The sequence below is a fragment of the Arachis duranensis genome, chromosome 7 (assembly GCF_000817695.3).
Source record: "Arachis duranensis cultivar V14167 chromosome 7, aradu.V14167.gnm2.J7QH, whole genome shotgun sequence".
NCBI lineage: Eukaryota > Viridiplantae > Streptophyta > Magnoliopsida > Fabales > Fabaceae > Arachis > Arachis duranensis.
The window spans coordinates 76363906-76382876 of record NC_029778.3 but is presented as its reverse complement, the minus strand read 5'-3'; the positions used below and the strand labels follow the sequence as shown (position 1 = coordinate 76382876).

At 30.7% G+C, this 18971-nt stretch overlaps 1 protein-coding gene across 1 annotated transcript; it reads right to left on the bottom strand.

Moving 5' to 3' along the window:
* Positions 1-6607: 6607 nt before the first annotated feature.
* LOC107459966 (protein DOG1-like 4) lies at positions 6608-9508 on the bottom strand. The gene is made up of 2 exons (XM_016078286.3): positions 9018-9508; positions 6608-7001 (listed from the first exon to the last, which is right to left on the bottom strand). The coding sequence occupies exons 1-2, from the start codon at positions 9465-9467 to the stop codon at positions 6732-6734; spliced, it is 720 nt and encodes a 239-aa protein (XP_015933772.1). The 5' UTR covers positions 9468-9508; the 3' UTR covers positions 6608-6731.
* Positions 9509-18971: the final 9463 nt, after the last annotated feature.

Sequence of the window (18971 nt, the reverse complement as noted above, 5' to 3'; positions counted from 1 at the left end):
TTTATTTTACAATACGTTATCAGTACGAAACTCTGGTAAAATTTTAGGAAGACTCCAGGTAACAAATTTTTATTATGTCGAAACTCTTTCATCTTGAATATAATGCTCTTGATATATTTGAAAATAATTATTTATCATGGATATAGATGTTGAAATTCATCTTGATTCAATGGATCTTGAAGATACCATTGAGGCTGAAAATAATACATCCCAAAAGGATAAAAGTCAAGGCCATGATTTTCCTTCATTGTCATCTTGACGAATGATTGAAAAATGAATATCCTACATTAAAAGATCTTGCAGATCTGTAGAAAGACTTTGAAGAAAGGTACAATCATGTGATACTTCCTCAAACCTGATATGTTACGGAAAACTTTCTTGACCTTCCATGTCTCGAATGTGCTCCTGCAGCAGTAGAATCGAGAAAAAAATTTAAAAATATTTTGAACTAATTTCTTGCTTTCTTGTTGCTGAACGCAACAATGAGTTACTCTTAAGAAATCATGAAGTGCGCCCAGCTGGCGCCGCCCCATTTCTGAAGCAAATGCGACAAATTATAACCCCAAAAGAGGTAAATGGCAAGATTTTGATAACAAGAAAAGTTATGGAAGGAAAAGAAATTATGTTCATAAGAAAGGATCTCACCAGAAGTGGGATAAAGAAAGAAATAATGGGCAAAGTAAATCAATTGAGGATAAATACTTCGGTTGTGGTGGAAAGGGCCATTGGTCACGTACTTGTCGTATCCCAAGGCACCTAGTTGATCTTTATCAAGTATCCTTGAAAAAGGATGACAAAGGAAAGGAAACAAATTTTGTTTCAAATTATGAAAATTCCACCATTCATTATGATGTATCTAATTTTTTTGAGGATCCTGAAGGAAATATTGGCTATTTGATCAATGATAGAATAGTTTGATATATGTATGAGTTTGTTAAGTATTCATGTGAATAATTTTACTGTGCATGTACTTCTACTCATTTTATTATTATTATCATTTGTTTTTGAAGAAAAATGGCAAGGACATATTCTGAAGATATTTGCCTTGCGGATAGTGCTAGTTCACACACTATTCTTAAAAGTAATATATATTTTACCCATCTTGTGCCAAAAGATGAATATGTTAATACTATTATTGACTCGGACAATGTGATAGAAGGCTCCAGAAGAGCTATAATTTTGTTTCCTGGAGGAACAAAATTTATAATAAATAATGCACTATTATCTACCAAGTCCCTGAAGAACTTGTTGAGTTTCAAAGATATTTACCGAAATGGATATCACGTTGAGACAATGAATGAAGGAAATCATGAGTATTTATGTATCACAACTCATGATTCAAATAAGAATGTTATATTAGAAAAGTTACCCTCACTTTCATCTGGGTTATATTATACCAAGATTAGTGCAATTGAATCACATGCCATTGTAAACCAGAGGTTTACTAACCCAAATGAATTCATAACTTGGCATGATAGATTGGGTCATCCGGAAATAACCATGATGAGGAAAATTATTGAAAACTCTCATGGACATTCACTAAAGAATCAGAAGATTCTTAAAACTAGTGAATTTTGTTGTGCTGCATGTTCTCAAAAAAAGTTAATTTTAAGGCCATCACCAGTAAAAATTAGATTTGAGTCCCCTAAATTCCTAGAAAGGATTCAAGGTGATATATGTGGACCTATTCATCCATCATGTGGATATTTCAGATATTTTATGGTCCTAATAGACGCATCTTCGAGATGGTCACATGTGTTCTTATTGTCTTCTCGCAACCTGGCGTTTGCGAGATTACTGGCTCAAATTATTCGATTAAAAGCACAATTTCCAGAAAATCCAATCAAAGCAATTCGCCTTGATAATGCTGGTGAATTTACTTTTCAAGCTTTTGATGCTTATTGTATGGCTAATGGAATAAGTGTTGAACATCCAGTAGCTTATGTTCACAACAAAATGGGTTAGCAGAATTACTTATTAAACGCCTCCAATTGATTGCTAGAACCTTGCTTATGAGAACAAATCTCCCAACATCGGTTTGGGGGCATGCTATTTTACATGCCGCAACACTTATTCGTTTGAGGCCAACGAGTTACCATCAGTTCTCTCCTATGCAATTAGCTTTTGGCCAGCAGCCAAATGTCTCCCATTTAAGAATATTTAGGTGTGCGATATATGTTCCTATTGCACCACCTAATCGCACCAAAATGGGACCCCAAAGAAAATTGGGGATATATGTTGGATATGATTCTCCCTTTATAGTGAGGTATCTTGAGATACAAACGGGAGATGTATTTAAAGCTCGGTTTGCGGATTATCATTTTGATGAATCAAAATTTCCAACATTAGGGGGAGAAAATAAACTTTATGAAAAGGAACTTAATTGGAATGCATCATCGTTGATGCATTTAGATCCTCGATCAGGGCAATGTGAACTAGAAGTTCAAAAGATTATACATTTGTAAAGAATAGCAAATGAATTGTCTAATGCATTTTTCGATACAAAGAGAATAACCAAATCTTATATACCAGCGAAAAATTCTCCAATTCGAATTGATGTCCCAGTAGGACAAGTAGCCACTGAAGCAAATTCACGCCAAAAGCGTGGCAGGACGGAAAATGTCCCAATTCGAATTGATGTCCCAGTAGGACAAATAGCCACTGAAGCAAATACACGTTAGAAGCGTGGCAGGACTGTCGGTTCCAAAGATAAAAATCATCGAAAGATAAAAGAGGTAAATACTATTCCTGTTGAAAAAGACATAGTAAAGATACCTGCAGTTGTCCAAAATTCTGATATAATTTTGACGCCAGAAGACGTTCATATACCTAAAAATTATGAAAATGATGAGATCTCGATTAATTATGTCTTTATAGGAGAGAAATGGGACCGAAATAAGACAATTGTCAATGAAATATTTGCATATAATGTGGCATTAAAGATCATACATGAAAGTAAGGATCTTGAGCCAAGATCAGTTGAAGAATGTCGACAAAGAAATGATTGGCCAAAATGGGAAGAAGCCATGAAGGCTGAATTAGACTCACTTGCAAAACGTGAAGTCTTTGGACCTGTAGTCCGTACACCTGAAGATGTAAAACCTGTTGGATACCGATGGGTATTTGTGAGAAAATGAAATGAGAAAAATGATGTTGTGCGCTATAAAGCCCGACTTGTGGCACAAGGTTTTTCACAAAGGCCCGGTATAGATTATGAAGAAACGTATTTCCCTATAGTGGATGCGATAACATTGCGTTATTTGGTCAGTTTATCTGCATATCATAAACTGCATATGCATTTAATGGATGTGGTAACAGCCTATTTATATGGCTCATTAGATCGGGATATCTATATGAAAGTCCCTAAAGGACTAAAGATATCTAAACCATCCAATGAATATTCGCAGGAGTTATACTCAGTCAAATTGCAAAGATCTTTATATGGTCTAAAGCAATCTGGACGAATGTGGTATAATCGTCTTACTGAGTATTTGGCCAAAAACGGATTCAAGAATGATGATATCTACCCCTGTGTTTTCATAAAGAAAACTGCTTCTGAATTCATTATTATTACCGTGTACGTTGATGATTTAAATATCATTGGGACTCCTGAAGAGATTCCAACAATTATAAAAACTCTAAAAGAAGAGTTTGAGATGAAAGATCTTGGAATGACTAAATTTTGTCTCGGCCTGCAGATCGAGCATATAAAAAATGGGATATTTATTCATCAAATAACATACACAGAAAAGATCTTAAAAAAATTTTATATGGACAAGTCACATCCCTTGAGTACCCCAATGATCGTAAGATCTTTGGATGTGGAGAAGGATCAATTCCGTCCTAAAGAAGAAAATGAAGATATCATTGGTCCAGAAGTACCATATCTTAGTGCCATTGGAGCGCTAATGTATCTTGCTAATAATACACGACCCGATATATCATTTGTTGTGACTTACTAGCAATGTATAGTTCCTCTCCAACCAGAAGACATTGGAGCGAAATCAAGCAAATCTTTCGATATCTTTATGGAACGGTTGATATGGAATTGTTTTATCCCTATGGATCCAAGTCACAACTAGTTGCTATGCAGATGCTGGCTACTTGTCTGATCCACATAAAGGGAGATCTCAAACAGGATATCTGTTTACATATGGTGGAACAGCTATATCATGGAGGTCCACAAAACAGACGATTGCTGCAACATCCTCTAATCATGCCGAAATACTAGCGATTCATGAAGCAAGTTGCGAGTGTTTTTGGCTCTGGAGTTTGATCTAATATATTCTGTCATCATGTGGACTGATTGATCATAAGATAGCTCCAACTGTCCTGTTTGAAGATAATACAGCATGTATTGCTCAACTTAAAGGCGGATATATCAAAGGTGATAGAACAAAACATATTTCTCCCAAATTCTTCTTCACTCATGATCTTCAAAATCAAGGGACAATTGATATCCAACAGATCCGCTCAAGTGATAATCTGGCAGATTCGTTTACAAAGTCACTCCCAAAATCCTCCTTTGAAAGATTGGTACATGAGATTGTGATGCACCAATTTCGAGACATTAAATGATTTCGACAAAAGGGGGAGACTGTACTCTTTTTTCCTTGGTCAGTTTTTTTTTTCATTGGGTTTTTCTTGACAATGTTTTTAATGAGACAGTCCCCATCGCAAAGGATATTGTACTCTTTTTCCTTCACTAAAGTTTTTTTTTTCCCATTGGATTTTTCTTTAGTAAAGTTTTAATGAGCATATTCCTAAATGAACATCCAAGAGAGAGTGTTACAACATGGATGGATAAGGATGAATGCTCATTTATGGGTGGATCTGATTTCCTATGCTGGAGAGAGCAAATTCACATAACATAGCACAATTAATAAAGTTTGAAAAGTAGAATTTGTTTGCCTATAAAAGCATGAACGAGGCAAAAGAATTTTACACACATAATTACAAATACTCCCCTTTCTCGCTCTCTCTTTACAACAATAAAATTATCTTCTCTCTTTATACACTATTAATAATTTCTCTCTATCTATCTTTACGTTACTGCATATAAATATATAAATTATTTTATCGAGTTAATTATATTAATATTAGAGTTTTCTATTTACATATTTTTATTTTATATTTAAAACATCTTTCTTATTTATTTTACAATAGTATTTAAAGAAACTTGTATTTTTAATTTTTATCCATTCAGACTTCAGAGTACACACATCAATAGATGATGCTCACCTTTAAGTGTTTTGGGTACGTAGCCCAATTATTTTTTGTGTAAACTTTCGGGCCGAACTGAAAAGTCCGATAGAACGCTCATGAATATTTTCTTTAATTTGCCCGTTTCTTTTAAACAAGTTAATTGTTCTACATCATTTTTTTATTTCATTATATATTATTTTCAGTATAACACTATTAGGCTTTGTTTGAATATAAAAAAAATTAAAAAAAGTAAAAATTAATAATAAAAAATAAATATGTAATTGTATGAGTGTTTGTCACATTTCTCTTATTTTCACCTTATATAAAAATATTTTAATAAACCCCGCATTATTTTTTTCTTTCCACCCTATTTTCTTTTCTTATCTAAACTAACAAAAAAAATTATTTTTTTATTTATTTTTTCTCCTCCTATTTTCTTTTCCTTCCTATTTTCTTTTCTTTCGTATTCCCTCAATTCAAAGAATGTGTTAAGTGTTAACGTTTGCGGTATTTATTTGAACTCCTTATCCTTAAAATTGTATTTTTCTATTTTAATGTGTGAAATTCAATTCCTCTGAGTTGGTGGCTCCCCCGAGATAATGCTGCTCTTAGCACAGCATCGATCCACTAAATAAAAATAGAAATGAGGAAAATGTAAATTATCTAGATAGGTTTTCTATTATAAAAATAAAAAAAATATAACACACTGTTCAACAGGTCATTGTTTGTGTGTGGACATGATAAAGAGCGCACACAGATTTGAATTAAAAGGCGACGGAATTTCGCAAAGTGTCACTCTGCATGCTGCATGACGTTCTACTACAGACACGTACTACGTTCCTTTTCCTTTCTTGCAAAGTTACCTCAATACTGTTGTTTTTTAAAATTAATAATTAAAAACAATTAAACAATAATTTAATTAAATATATTAAATTATATATTTTTATAAAATTCATCAGTTGTTTCACAATTTAATTTATAATAATTATAATTATATATAATAGTCCCTCCTAAGACATATTTACACTTCTAACACCCTTAATTAGTACTCTCTATTAAGTTGATATTTTGAGACTCAAAAATTTTGATTTAAACAAATAAAATAAAAATTCACGTACATTCATCTTTATTTATAAATTTAAATAATTTACATATTTTATTAAATTATTATTTTAATAATTTTATATAAAAATAACTCCATAGATAAACATATTAGTGCAATCATTATTATATTCATAAATTATAGAACTACCTAAATCGAGTAGTAGTGTTCAGCCATATATTAGAAAATACTGAGTTTGGCACAATGTTTTGCATGTATTCATTTTTTTCATTAGATTAATGTTTTATCCGATATTAATTAAATATTTCTTTAGACAAAGAACATATTAAAAAATTAATATATCTAAATATAAATAGAAATATTGATTAATTTTTTAATGTACTAACATATTCGAATAGAAACTTAATTGACGAGAGCGGTAACACAGAAATTAGAGGTTAGGATATAGAATCCAAAGGGCTTTTTATCTGCCACGTGGACAGTCATGATTCGATCCCCACCCGCGGATCCCCACGAGCATCTCTGCAGACGCTATGAGGAACTCAATCGCCTGCTGCGGCGACAGCAACCTAACCACGCTGCGCATCGTTCTGAGCCGTAGATCATCCGCTTTCTTGATGATGCATATCAGCCGTTCGATCCTCTCTTTGCTCTCGGCGCGTGGTCCCATCAAGTGACTCGCAGTGTCTTGCCAATCTGAAAGCTCATCTGTTATTTGATTCTCTTCCTTCACCTATTTTTTAAATTTGTTTAAAAAAATATATATTAGTTGTGTAAATTAACACAAAAAGTAGTAAAAAAGCTAAATAATCAATTTAACTTTTTTAAATATAAAAAGCTAAATAATATAAATTATTATTAGCATTCTTTTATAAGTAATAAAAATATATTAAATTTAAATTTTCGAACACTTCTTCAATTAATAATTTAAACCAAACTGTTCTACTTGTTGGCAACCGTATAAATTATGAAAACAATTATAGTTGTTATATAGAGACTTGGCTTCTAGACTTTCTTTTTTAATTAATTTCTTAATGTGAAAGAAAAATGAAACGTGCAATATCAAATACAATCAAAAACCGTAAATAAATGTTTCATTCCTCATTTCAATGTTTCAGAACCTCGAGAATGCCCGGAAGCATTATCTGAAAGTGAATGATGCTTCTATCACATTATATCTAAATTATTAAAAAAAATAAATAATATTTAATAAATTTTAAATAATTTATTTTTATTTTAAATATTTTATTTTTTTAATTTAAAAAATAATTTAAACAATTTAAACACCACAACAAAAACAAAAACACTATAAAATCCACCATTGGATGTCTAACTTGGGTGATTTAACCCTTTTTCCACCTTCTAAAATTAAACAACTAATCAAAATATCTAACTAAAGTTTAAAAGGAAAAATTTTTTGAGATATACTGGAGGGCCAATCCAAATAAATTACATCTAAGAATGAATTTTTTTTTCTCCTCTGATATATCGTAAATATACAAAAAAACAAACAAAACTAATACTAAATATGTTGTAAAATAAATAATATTTAAATTTTTTGGGCTTGTAGGATTCTTGAATTAGAAAAATAAATAAAATAAAAGAGAATTGTTTTCAAATGGTTGAAATTTCGGCCCAAAAAATACATGTTTTCAAGAAATATAATGCCAAGAATTAATTTTTATTATCATTATTATTGAAAGTGACGATTTTTTTAATATTTTAATAAAGAAATATGAAAAATTAGAAATAAATAACTTTTTGAAATGACTACCTAGCTAATTGTATGAGAGTCAATTTTCACAAATCCATGTACCATAAATCAAAATAAACGAATAAAAAACATTTTTTTTATTTACAGTTAAAAACCTAAACGATCAGTATTCTTATTTTTATCATAATTTTGAAGCAACATCCTAACATTTTTTTATTTATGATATTTTCTTAACACCTCTAAAAAGAGGGTTATTGAACATTGCCCTTTCAAAGTAGAGGTAACGCTTACTTTAAGAGAACAAAATTGAAAACTATGCACATTATTGTTATAAAAATGTATACATAACACCCAGCCATAGGACGATATTTTCTCACCCAAAATAAAAAAAATTATAATTATTCCTTTTCCCTTCTTTCATGATGATACTTCTGGGATAATTACATGCAATAAAAAATTGTTAAGAGAGAGATACAGAGAAATGTGAACATACATCAAATGATGGAAAGGAAAACCATTATATTTATTGATAATGAGAAAACTATAATATCTCACATGCATGCTTTCAAAATTTAACAAAGAGATACAGTTTTAATTACGTTAATGAATGTAAACTATTTTTACCTTATCCACAACCCATATAATTTTCAATTAATTATAATAAATCTATAATAATAACTAATAAGAACACAGCAACACTGCCTGCATTTTCCAGTAAATCAAAATTAACCGCATAGATAAATTATGGATCGAGCATCAACAATATACATATGCATCAAATTAAATACATTTCATATGTTTGATTGATCTAAAACCAACATGCAGTGCAAAAAATAAAAAATAAAAATAGTCAAAAAATACTATTTGCATATTAAAATCAGCTACTATACTAATATATTTATATATATGTAATTTAATTTAGATTTTATAGGCTGATTTTGACATACACTTAATATAATTGATAAAAAAATATAATTGATAAAAAAAATAGTTAATGCAAGAATTGCAGAAAAAGGTGGCACGAGAGACGTTTACAGTGTCACATTGCAACTCACTGACTCGCCGGAACTGCGTTGGAGAAAGGTCACCAAGGTCGCCGGTATTCACACCACGGAGAATATCTCCGATGTGGGACTCAAACAACACAGAGGATTCCGTGTACACCAGGTGGAAAGCCGTAGTAGGCCTCCACCCAGTGACCCAATGAAGAGACCTCTCAAGTGTGGTGGCCCACGGAGAAGCCACCACGCTTAAGGGGTCATTCTCCGTGATGAGTGACTTCGCCCTGAAGTACTCCTCATGGTGCAACATCACTTTGCCAATCAGTTGCGCCAACTTCTCTTCCTGCTTCGCCGCTACCAAGGGAGAAATATACTCTTCCTTGGAGTTGGCGATGGAAGAAGCAAAGTCGGAGAGCTGGTTGACAAGGTGATGGAGAAGATCAAACCATTTTTCATAGAATTGAGAGAAGGCCAAAGGGGTCATTGTGGAAATGGTGCGTGACAAGTGTGGTGGTTGTTAATAATGATTGAGTTTTGGGGGAAAATATGAAATATATAATGATGATGAGGGAAGGAAAGAGGGTGTGGTGAATGGAGAAGGGTTTGTGAAATGAAGGCGCGTGCACACCCTACGTGTAGCACTCACGTAACGTCTTGTTTGCATTCGTGTTTGTATCTTGTTAGTCATGCAAAGGATGTTTTCATCACAAATTTTTTCTTTTTTTAAAAAAATAATTTATTATAATTTCTGAATTTTTATTTTTGAATTAGTTCTGTTTTTTCCCAAAGACGTGCTATGTTAGTCACTTTTTACAATTTCTATTTCACTAACATCATAATATTAATGAAAAATACCAATAATAACCCAGTATAAAAAAGAATTAGCCTAGATATGTGGACTTCGGCATGCATTTAACTAGGAAATAAGATGAGAATGAAAAAGGGATTGATTACGCACGATAATAAAATAAAAATGAAAATGAGAAAAAAATTACCAATATAATTCACATTGAAAAGATTAAGGATTAAATTGATTATTATTTATTGTTTGTTAATAAATAAAACAATATATTATGTTATATACGAATAAATAGAATTTAAATTTTAATGTATTAATTAGACAAAAAATAAATCACAAAAAATATATGCGAATTATTTTGATATTGATAAATCTTATTTTATTATTAACAAAAAAATATTTTTAAATAGTTTAAAAACATACAAAAAAAATCTAATAATGATCAAAGACTTGTTTTGTTAACCGAAATAACTGATATTTTATTATGACAGGATTAAGGATCAAAGACTTGCTTTATTAACTGATAACTGATATTTTATTATGACATATATATAATTAAATTAATTTAAATCTAGTAAAAATTATTCCCATAATGTGTATATATCAGTTATTATGTATTTTTTTTGCTCGTTTTTATCTTTTTTTTATTATTGTTGTTGCTATATTTTCTTTTATGTTGTTGTGCTAATTCTTTTTTTATTTTTATTTACTTTAAAAGAATGAATTAAAAAGAATTATAAAAAATAAACTAAAATAAATAAAAAAAGAAAAGAAAAAGAAGGAGTTTAGAAAAAATATAAAATAGATATTTTTGTTAAAAGGTACATAAATTTTAATTGCATAATATATAAAATATTTTAAAATTTATAATTTTTAATAAAAAAATACATAAATTTTTTATAACAAAACATTAAAATTTTAGTTACATAACACATAAATTGTTTTAAATTATACATTTTTTAGTTAAATAAAAAAATCCATAATAAATTCACTTAAATAAAATGTTTAAAGATCAATTTTACTATAATACAACTTTTTAAATCACAAGTCGTAAATATAACTTTTTACAAATCTAGTAATGGATTAGAGAAATACATAAAGTGCTACTATAAACTACAGTTTACGTAGAACAGTGTACAAATAGAAACCACTATAATTAGTAGTAATTTTTGTCCGATTAGATTTGGTCATAAACCGCTAAAAACAGTAATAATTTATGTGTGGTTATATTCTTATTTTTTCCATTGCATATGCTTGATATGCTTGATATGCTGCTCATTGAATCTCTATCTCGATCATCTTTCTTTATTTGGTACACAGTCTGTTTAACGTGAAAATTTACAATTATTACTAATATTTGTTTTCGTACAGACAAAAATTAACAGCCTTTTGTCTCACTTGTTACTGTACCATTTTTCTTAGAATGAGAATTCAAAATTCTAATTTCTACCATATTTTTTCTTTTGTCTATTGCTGAATTCAATTCCTACACTTTTAAATGCTTTCAACTTTCTGTACCCTATATCAGTCCCAAATATCCTATTATGGTGGAAAAATTTGTCTCATTCAATAAGAAATGGAATATCCAAGGTATTAACAAGTCTTGGTCTGGCCATCTTATATTCTAAACAACAATATCAATACATTTAGTATTTGGTAGAGATACAAAAATAAAAAGATTAAGAAAAAATAAAAAGATTAAGAATAAGCAACAGAGATTTAGAGACAAAAATTGAAATAAATCTCAATATTTTATTTGGTATAAACTGAAAGACAGAAATTAAAATAAAAATAAAACTCTAATTTAATTTGTGCAAAAGATAAAATTAGAATTAATTAATTGAAATGAGGGTATTTTAAGTATAAAATATTATTAAAATTTCAGTCTCATTTTTTAAAAATTTTCAATCCCTTGTGTCTCTACTTTTTTGGAAGTATTGAAATATTGACATTTTAGAAACAGAAATAAAAATTATAAAACCAATTTTTGAGTCAATAAATATAATATTAAATCTCAATCTTTTAATCTCTATTTTAATATCTTAAAACAAATACTACCTTAGAAAACAAATTAAAAACTTATCCGTCCATGTAAGTGAATGTTGATGAATAATTTTTGAATTTAGTATACAACAACCGATGATGATAGTCGTGAAGAAGCAAGATTTTAACGAGCGCATTAACTAAATATACGAGAAAAAATGGTTATGTCAAGTGAAGAAGGAACATGACACTCACTTTTCGTACAATGACAACAAAATTGAAAGGACACCATGGAAAATGGTAACTACAATTTGCCTCAATTGTCCCAAGGATTCTAAGAACCATACATAGTCAAAAGAGTTATCAAATGAGGCCCAATGATAGCAGGACTAACAATGGTAGCAAATCCAAAGTAAAGTAGAGTAAACACTCAATTTAGTTTTTGTCCATACTAAATTAGGATAACGCGATTCTTCATAAAAAAAATAACACATGTTGGTCCTTGTTTATGCATAAAATAACTCATCGCGTCCTCTCTCGTGTATTTCCATCCATGGATAGGGACCGGCTTGGGTTACTTTTTTTTTTATCAAGGATCGCGTTGTTCTAATTTAAAATGGACAGGGATTGGGTTGGGTGTTTACTAAAAAAAATATCAAAATTAGTAGTGTCAAAAAATATTACAAATTTTTTATTTTTTATTAAGATATAATTAGTTAAAAATATGACACTTCTATATGTCGAATATATTTTAACACTTCTCGTTATTCATCCGATATAGTAAATCAGTAAAAGTGTTCGCACGTCATAATTGATATAACATGGAAAAAATATGTATTAAAATATTGAATCATTTGTTATATTGACACATTGTGTAATAAATACAAATAATACAACATAAGTGTTAAAGATATAAAAGATAAGAGAAGATTGACGGAAAAGAATGACACAAAAGTAAAAAAATTGATAATACACAATAAAATTAGTGAATATTACCTTGGTCATAAGATGTTTCACATTGGCTATGTAAAAAGATTTTAGTAAAAAGAATTGGTAAAATATCTATTATACCCTTAGTAATGAACTAGTTATATTCGAAATTTCCTATTAACTTCTTTATTTTTCCACTGACGAGCAGTCACGAAGCAAAGTTAGGTTCTATACTTTTCAAAGAAAACAAAATCTGATATAAGAGAATAATAAATTTGTCAATAATAAAAAAAATTAATTTTTTCATAACAAAAAAGTATTTTTTTATGAATATTAAACTTATTTTTATATGGTGATTAATTTTTTGTGTTAAGGTAATATAATTGTATAAAATAAGTTCTATATCTACATTATTAAAATCTTTTAACTTTTTGAATTTATTAAAAAATTAATATATTTAGGTGAATTTTTTCTAATATATTAATTTTAATAAATTGAATAAGAATTAATTTAAAAATAAAAGAATATCATGGCTTAATTTTTTTCTATAAGAAAAGATTTGGATATTTTTGTTGAAAATTTGTCTTTTATTGAAAAAATCTGGATATTGCTATAGGTGGAACAGGTCTAATATATGAGGTGGATCATAAGTCACAACTAAAACACAAAATACGTGTTGAACACTATATGTGTGCCATGCTTGGACGAATCTTTGACGACGCTGTAGTAACATTCCTTGCGTATCCAATTGTCAAATATCAATATTAGACAAAAATACCACTTTTATTTCTATACTTGCTAAAAATAATTTCTAAAATGTCAACTATATTCAAGTAGTCTTTATATAATTTTTTTTAAAATATTAAATTTGCAATTTTTTTTAGTAAACACCCAACCCGATTCCTGTCCATTTTAAATTAGGACAACGCAATCCCTAACAAAAAAGTAATCCAAGCCGGTCCCTGTCCATAGACGGAAATACATGGAAGGAGGCGCAATGAGTTATTTTATGCATAGATAGAGACCGGCGTGAGTTACTTTTTTGGCGAAGGATCGCGTTGTCCTAATTTAATATGGACAGGACCGGATTGGGTGTTTACTCAAGAAAAGTATATGAACATATTCAGAAATATGTCCAAATTAAATGGTGTAGCATACCTTCACAATATAGTGAAACACCTTGGTAATTTAAGTAATAGGCTAAAATAATTTATAGATAATGAAAAATAATAAGCCAATACAGTAGAATATACATATTATTAATTTAATTCAACTAAGTATCCTTTAAAAATTGTACAATATTTAACATTTTATTACAATAATTAAAAAAAGTAAAACAAACATATTTAAAAATTATAAATAAATTTAATATCTTTTTAAAATTAAATACACATCCAAAATACAAACTAAATAAAATTAAAATTCAAAATTTAAATTTTAAATTTCTATTTCAGATTTAATATATTTAATTATTAATATATTATAATTTAAATACACATCTAAAAATCAAATTAATTAAAATTCAAAATTTTGATTTTAAAATTCTAAAATAAACCTTAAAACATATAATTATTAACTAATACCATACACAATCTTGAAAGAAGCGGCGCAATCACATTCACGACAAATCATAAACTCAGAGGCGCACACCGTTCGTGGTTCGTCATCTTCCGCCACTGTTCATCCGCGCCACCTTCCTCCTCGACGTTCATCCCTGACGCCGTCGCCGTTCGTCCGCGTCGAAAACATACCTAAGGTTTAAATGAGTCTCTATTTATAGAGTTTTTTTTCTGCGCATTCTTTGACATCATTGCTTTTCTTATTATTCTGTATAATATTCTTTTTTTTTGTAATTAAAAATCAATTAAAATGGCCTAAAGATATTCTCATATATATTACAATGTTAAATTATTTTTGCATGTGCAATTTCTGTATTTTGGATGTGTTTACGTGAGTTTTAGCTGTTTATAAGGAAATATTATGTGAGTTTTACTGCTGTCTAGTTGTTCTATTATCATACTTGTGTTGAGTATTAATTTGTTTTTATTGGTGATTTTTGTTAGCTTATTTGGTGTGCAAGCTTGTGATTTGAGTTGTGTAAACGAATAATTTTGTATGTGTAATATTATAATTGGTTATTCTATATACAGTGTTTTTGCTTGTTTGTACAGTGTGTCCAACTTGTTAATTGTTCATTTATTGTGCATAAATTACATTTGGTTATAGTAGGTAAAATTTTTTTCAAACGCTAACTAGATTGACTTGCAACACATCCAAAATATTATCTCATCTTTTAAATTGACTCCTGCACACATCTAAAACTCATTCATTTGAACCAATGAACTCAACCTTTACAACTACTAAGTAATATAACATAAGTAAGGAATGTAAAAGAAGCAGAGTAAGGAATATAAAAGAAGCAGTCTTGTACAAGAGAACGAGATAGAAGAAAACTGTGTTATAGATAGAGAAAGAACGTAAAAGAAGGAAACAATAACTAACTATGAAGTGGGTAGGAAGTTAGAAAAATGTTAGTTTTTAAAATTTAAATTAATCTTAAGTACTAATGTGTATCTAAAGAATAGGAATATGTTTTTATGTAAAACTCGGTTAATTAATGACTAATTAACCCATAAATCAAAATATATTCTAGAAAATGAGAAATGAGATTTTTATGGTTTAATATGATAGAGAAAATTAAAACAAGAATTTTGGCATCAATTTTAAAAAAATCGGCCCAAGATTGGGCCGAACGAGCCAAACTATACCAACCGGACTTGTGTTGGGCCCAAAGCCCAGTTAAGCCATCTTTTAATTAGAGAGCTCAACACTCTCTCTCCTCAAACAACACACACATGTTCATAAACACAAGGGGGGAAGAAGGGGATGTTCCAAACCCTTGTTTCAACTTCAATTGATCATAACTTTTGATCCGGAGTTCCGATCGATGCACCGTTTGTGGCCACGCGATCGTGGCGTTGAGCTTTACAAAGCCCATAAGGTTATGCAAGAGGTAAGCCACGTTTTCACCTCTATTCTTCCAGTCTTGATTTTCAAATTTCTTAGGTAAAAATATTGAAATTGTGAGCTCTTTTGTGTTATAGGATCTAATTAATTTGAAGAGAAGGCTTGTTCTTGCCTCCTTGGTCCTTGGGTAAGGTAAGAGATCTCAAATCCTAGTAAAATTCTGAATTTAAGGTATCGGATATTGAGTTATTTTGTTTGGGTATGATAATTGTAGTTTAGGAAGTGTGTATGTGCATATTGAAGCTTGATTGGTATCTTGAAAAGCTTGCAAAGGAGCTTTTGTGCTTGAAAATCTGATTTTGGGAGCTTTGAGATATTAGAAGTTGAGGAAAAAGTGAAATTTAAAGTGTTCCGGGTGGAACGGAAATCGGACAAGGTATGGTTTCAGTTTTCTGTATCTAAAATGTAATGTGGTTGTGAAAACTCAGGCTAGAGACACTAAGATAGGATTTGAACTATTGAGGTTGTTAATTGGTTGTGATGAAGTGTGTTGTGATATATGTGTCTAATGAATTTTTAAATGTTGATGTGGTTGTTGGATGATGTGAATTAAGTTGAATATATGTGAACAATGATTGATTGGTTGTGAGTGGTACAAATTATTGGTAAAGCATACGAAGTTGTAAGTAATATGGATTGGTATGCCTAGTTGTTGGTAAGGTTGAGGCTCTTGTTGATGAATATGAAATTATATATGATATTGATATATATTGATTGATGGAATTGAGCATTGATGGAAAATTGAAAATGTATAATGTTGATTAAATATTGAATTATTGAATTGCGATTGGCTAAAGGTGGAAGAATTGGAGGGTTGATGATTAAATGTGGGTTTGGAAATGCTTGATGTTGGAAGGGGTGAGTTTTGGTTAGTTTGAATGAGTTTAGAAGTGTATGTTTTAGAAATTGGAAGTTTACGAGTTTTGGTAAAAATGAAATTTTTGTGAATTTCAACGGATCATATCTTGAGCCATTATTTTTGGAATTTGATGCTTTTTATATCAAATGAAATATAATTTCATAAGTTTTAAAATGGTTTAAGGTTGGTAGAAAACTGAATTTTGTGGAAGGAGATATGATCGTTGGAAGTTTAGGCCTACAATCTGAATTCTGCAAATTATGCAGAATTTGTGATTTCTGATTTGTGTATGCAGGCACAACCCTGTGCGCACGCACACCCAGTGTAATTCTGCTGGGGGCGCTAGCACGTCCTGTGCGCGCACACAATCAATAAGATTTTGCAAGCTGTGGGTATGCACAGCCTTGTGCGCACGCACACGTTGGGAATTGTATTCTATTGATGGCGCTAGCACACCTTATGCGCGCACTCAACAATGGAAATTTCACTTTCTGTGCGTGCGCACAAGCCTGTACGCACGCACACTTTCTGAAAATACTTTTGGACGTGCGCACGCACACCCCTGTGTGTACGCACATGACCCTATTCTTTTCTAAAACTTTTGTTTTTAAGTCTTTCACATTCCCAACAAGCTTGTAACCTTCCGAGATGTTGTTTTACGCTCATAAACCCCCAATCTCATCCTTTAAATCTTAAATAAAAGTAAAATTCCTAGTGATTGAGAGGAAGCTAGGGAAGAAGATAACTTGTGGATGAAGAAAGTGGATATTATGATGAGTTATGTTTAATGATGAGGATATGAGTTATTGAGGAGGATGGTGGGGTGCTGTGTATGATATGAGCCGAATGGCTGTGTGTGATGATGGTTTATGGCTGATAATGAATTATGATTTTAAGCCAGATGGCTGAGATGAATGATAATGTATGGTTGAGAATAAATGCATATATGCTGAATTGTTGATATTATGATTGTTGCACTCTACCTATCTGAGATACGTGTTTTTCTGGGTGAAAGCAGTGGCTAGCCCCCACGTGCTCTAGGTGGAGACTCGATACTCTGCTGACCCTATGTTGTAAGTGTGGCCGGACACTGTGAAAGTTTTGGATGAGTTCACCCTTGTAAATATACACCAGTGAGGGTGTTGGATATGAAATTATGATTTATATTGTGAATAACTCGAGTTGGGGATGCACGACAGAGGAACAGTCCAATGGTTAGCTACCATTACTTGTCGGGTTGGCTTTATAACCAACAGATGAGACTCATCAACCACTAGGACAGGCATGCATCATATGTGATTTGTTTGGAGTGCCTAATTGTTTGCATATTTACTTGCTAATTGCCTAACTATTATATCTGCTTCCTACTTGTGCATTTCCTTGTGTGAACTAATTGTGTTTTCATATCAAGTTACTGTTAGCGGTTGGGAGGCTTGCAGGATTTGGAAAGGGAATATTTAGTTAGACTGAAGATCCTTAGTTAGTTGCCTGTTTTCATTTTTCTCATGGTTTAGTTGGATTTATATGCTTTGATTATAAATTGGGAGTTCTAGAATTACCTTTGACTTTCCCAAGACATTACATGTTAGATATTTGGACACTATTACCATGCTGAGAACCTCCGGTTCTCATCCATGCGGATTTTGTGATTTTCAGATGCATGACATGAGGCTCCTCGCTGAGGCATGCTGGTGACTTCCATTTTAGTGAAGATCCTTAGCTCTCGGGACTTTATTTTGATCTTATATACTTGTTTAGATATATATATTGTATTAACTCCTCTTAAAAGTTATTTTGGAGAAACAGGTTTTGTATCTTGTGTTTTGGGCTTTCTTTTGGGTAGTTCCTTTATATATGTATGTATACTTATATGCTCGAACTGGTTATCTTCGCAAACCGAGTCCTGAGTCTTGATATCTATATTTTGGCACTCTCTTGTATATATTCTCTCGTTAGCTAAATCCTTTATGTATTTTGTTTACGTTATCGATCGGAGTGTTGCGCTTTTCGATTTAACGGTTTTGATTTACCCTTTTTTCTTCAAAAGCATCTAGTTATAGACCCTTTTCACACTATTATACATACTAAGTTTTTTTTTTTTTGAGATCGTAATGCCTTGCCACCTTTATTTTATGACTTAAGCATAAGGTTCTATGCGATAGGATGTTACATTTTATTTAAAAAATAATTAAATAATATTAAAAACTGATCAAAAACTGAATTTTATTGTACAAATAGCATTTTTCATATTAATACTTACTCATGATAAACATTGTGTACATGCTTGTATAATCATTTTGTGTGCAATACCTATGCCCCAGTAGAATACAAAATTCTCGAAAATGAAGTAAAAGATTATTTGAGCTAGAACTACTCTCCTGTTAAGCCAA

What these genes read in the sequence shown, in the direction of transcription:
- LOC107459966 (XM_016078286.3), bottom strand. Translation starts at nt 9,467, where the DNA reads ATGACCCCTTTGGCCTTCTCTCAATTCTATGAAAAATGGTTTGATCTT. An exon ending in GTGAGTTGCAATGTGACACT is followed by an intron (nt 7,002 to 9,017) that starts GTAAACGTCTCT and finishes TTTAAAAAATAG; the next exon opens with GTGAAGGAAGAGAATCAAAT.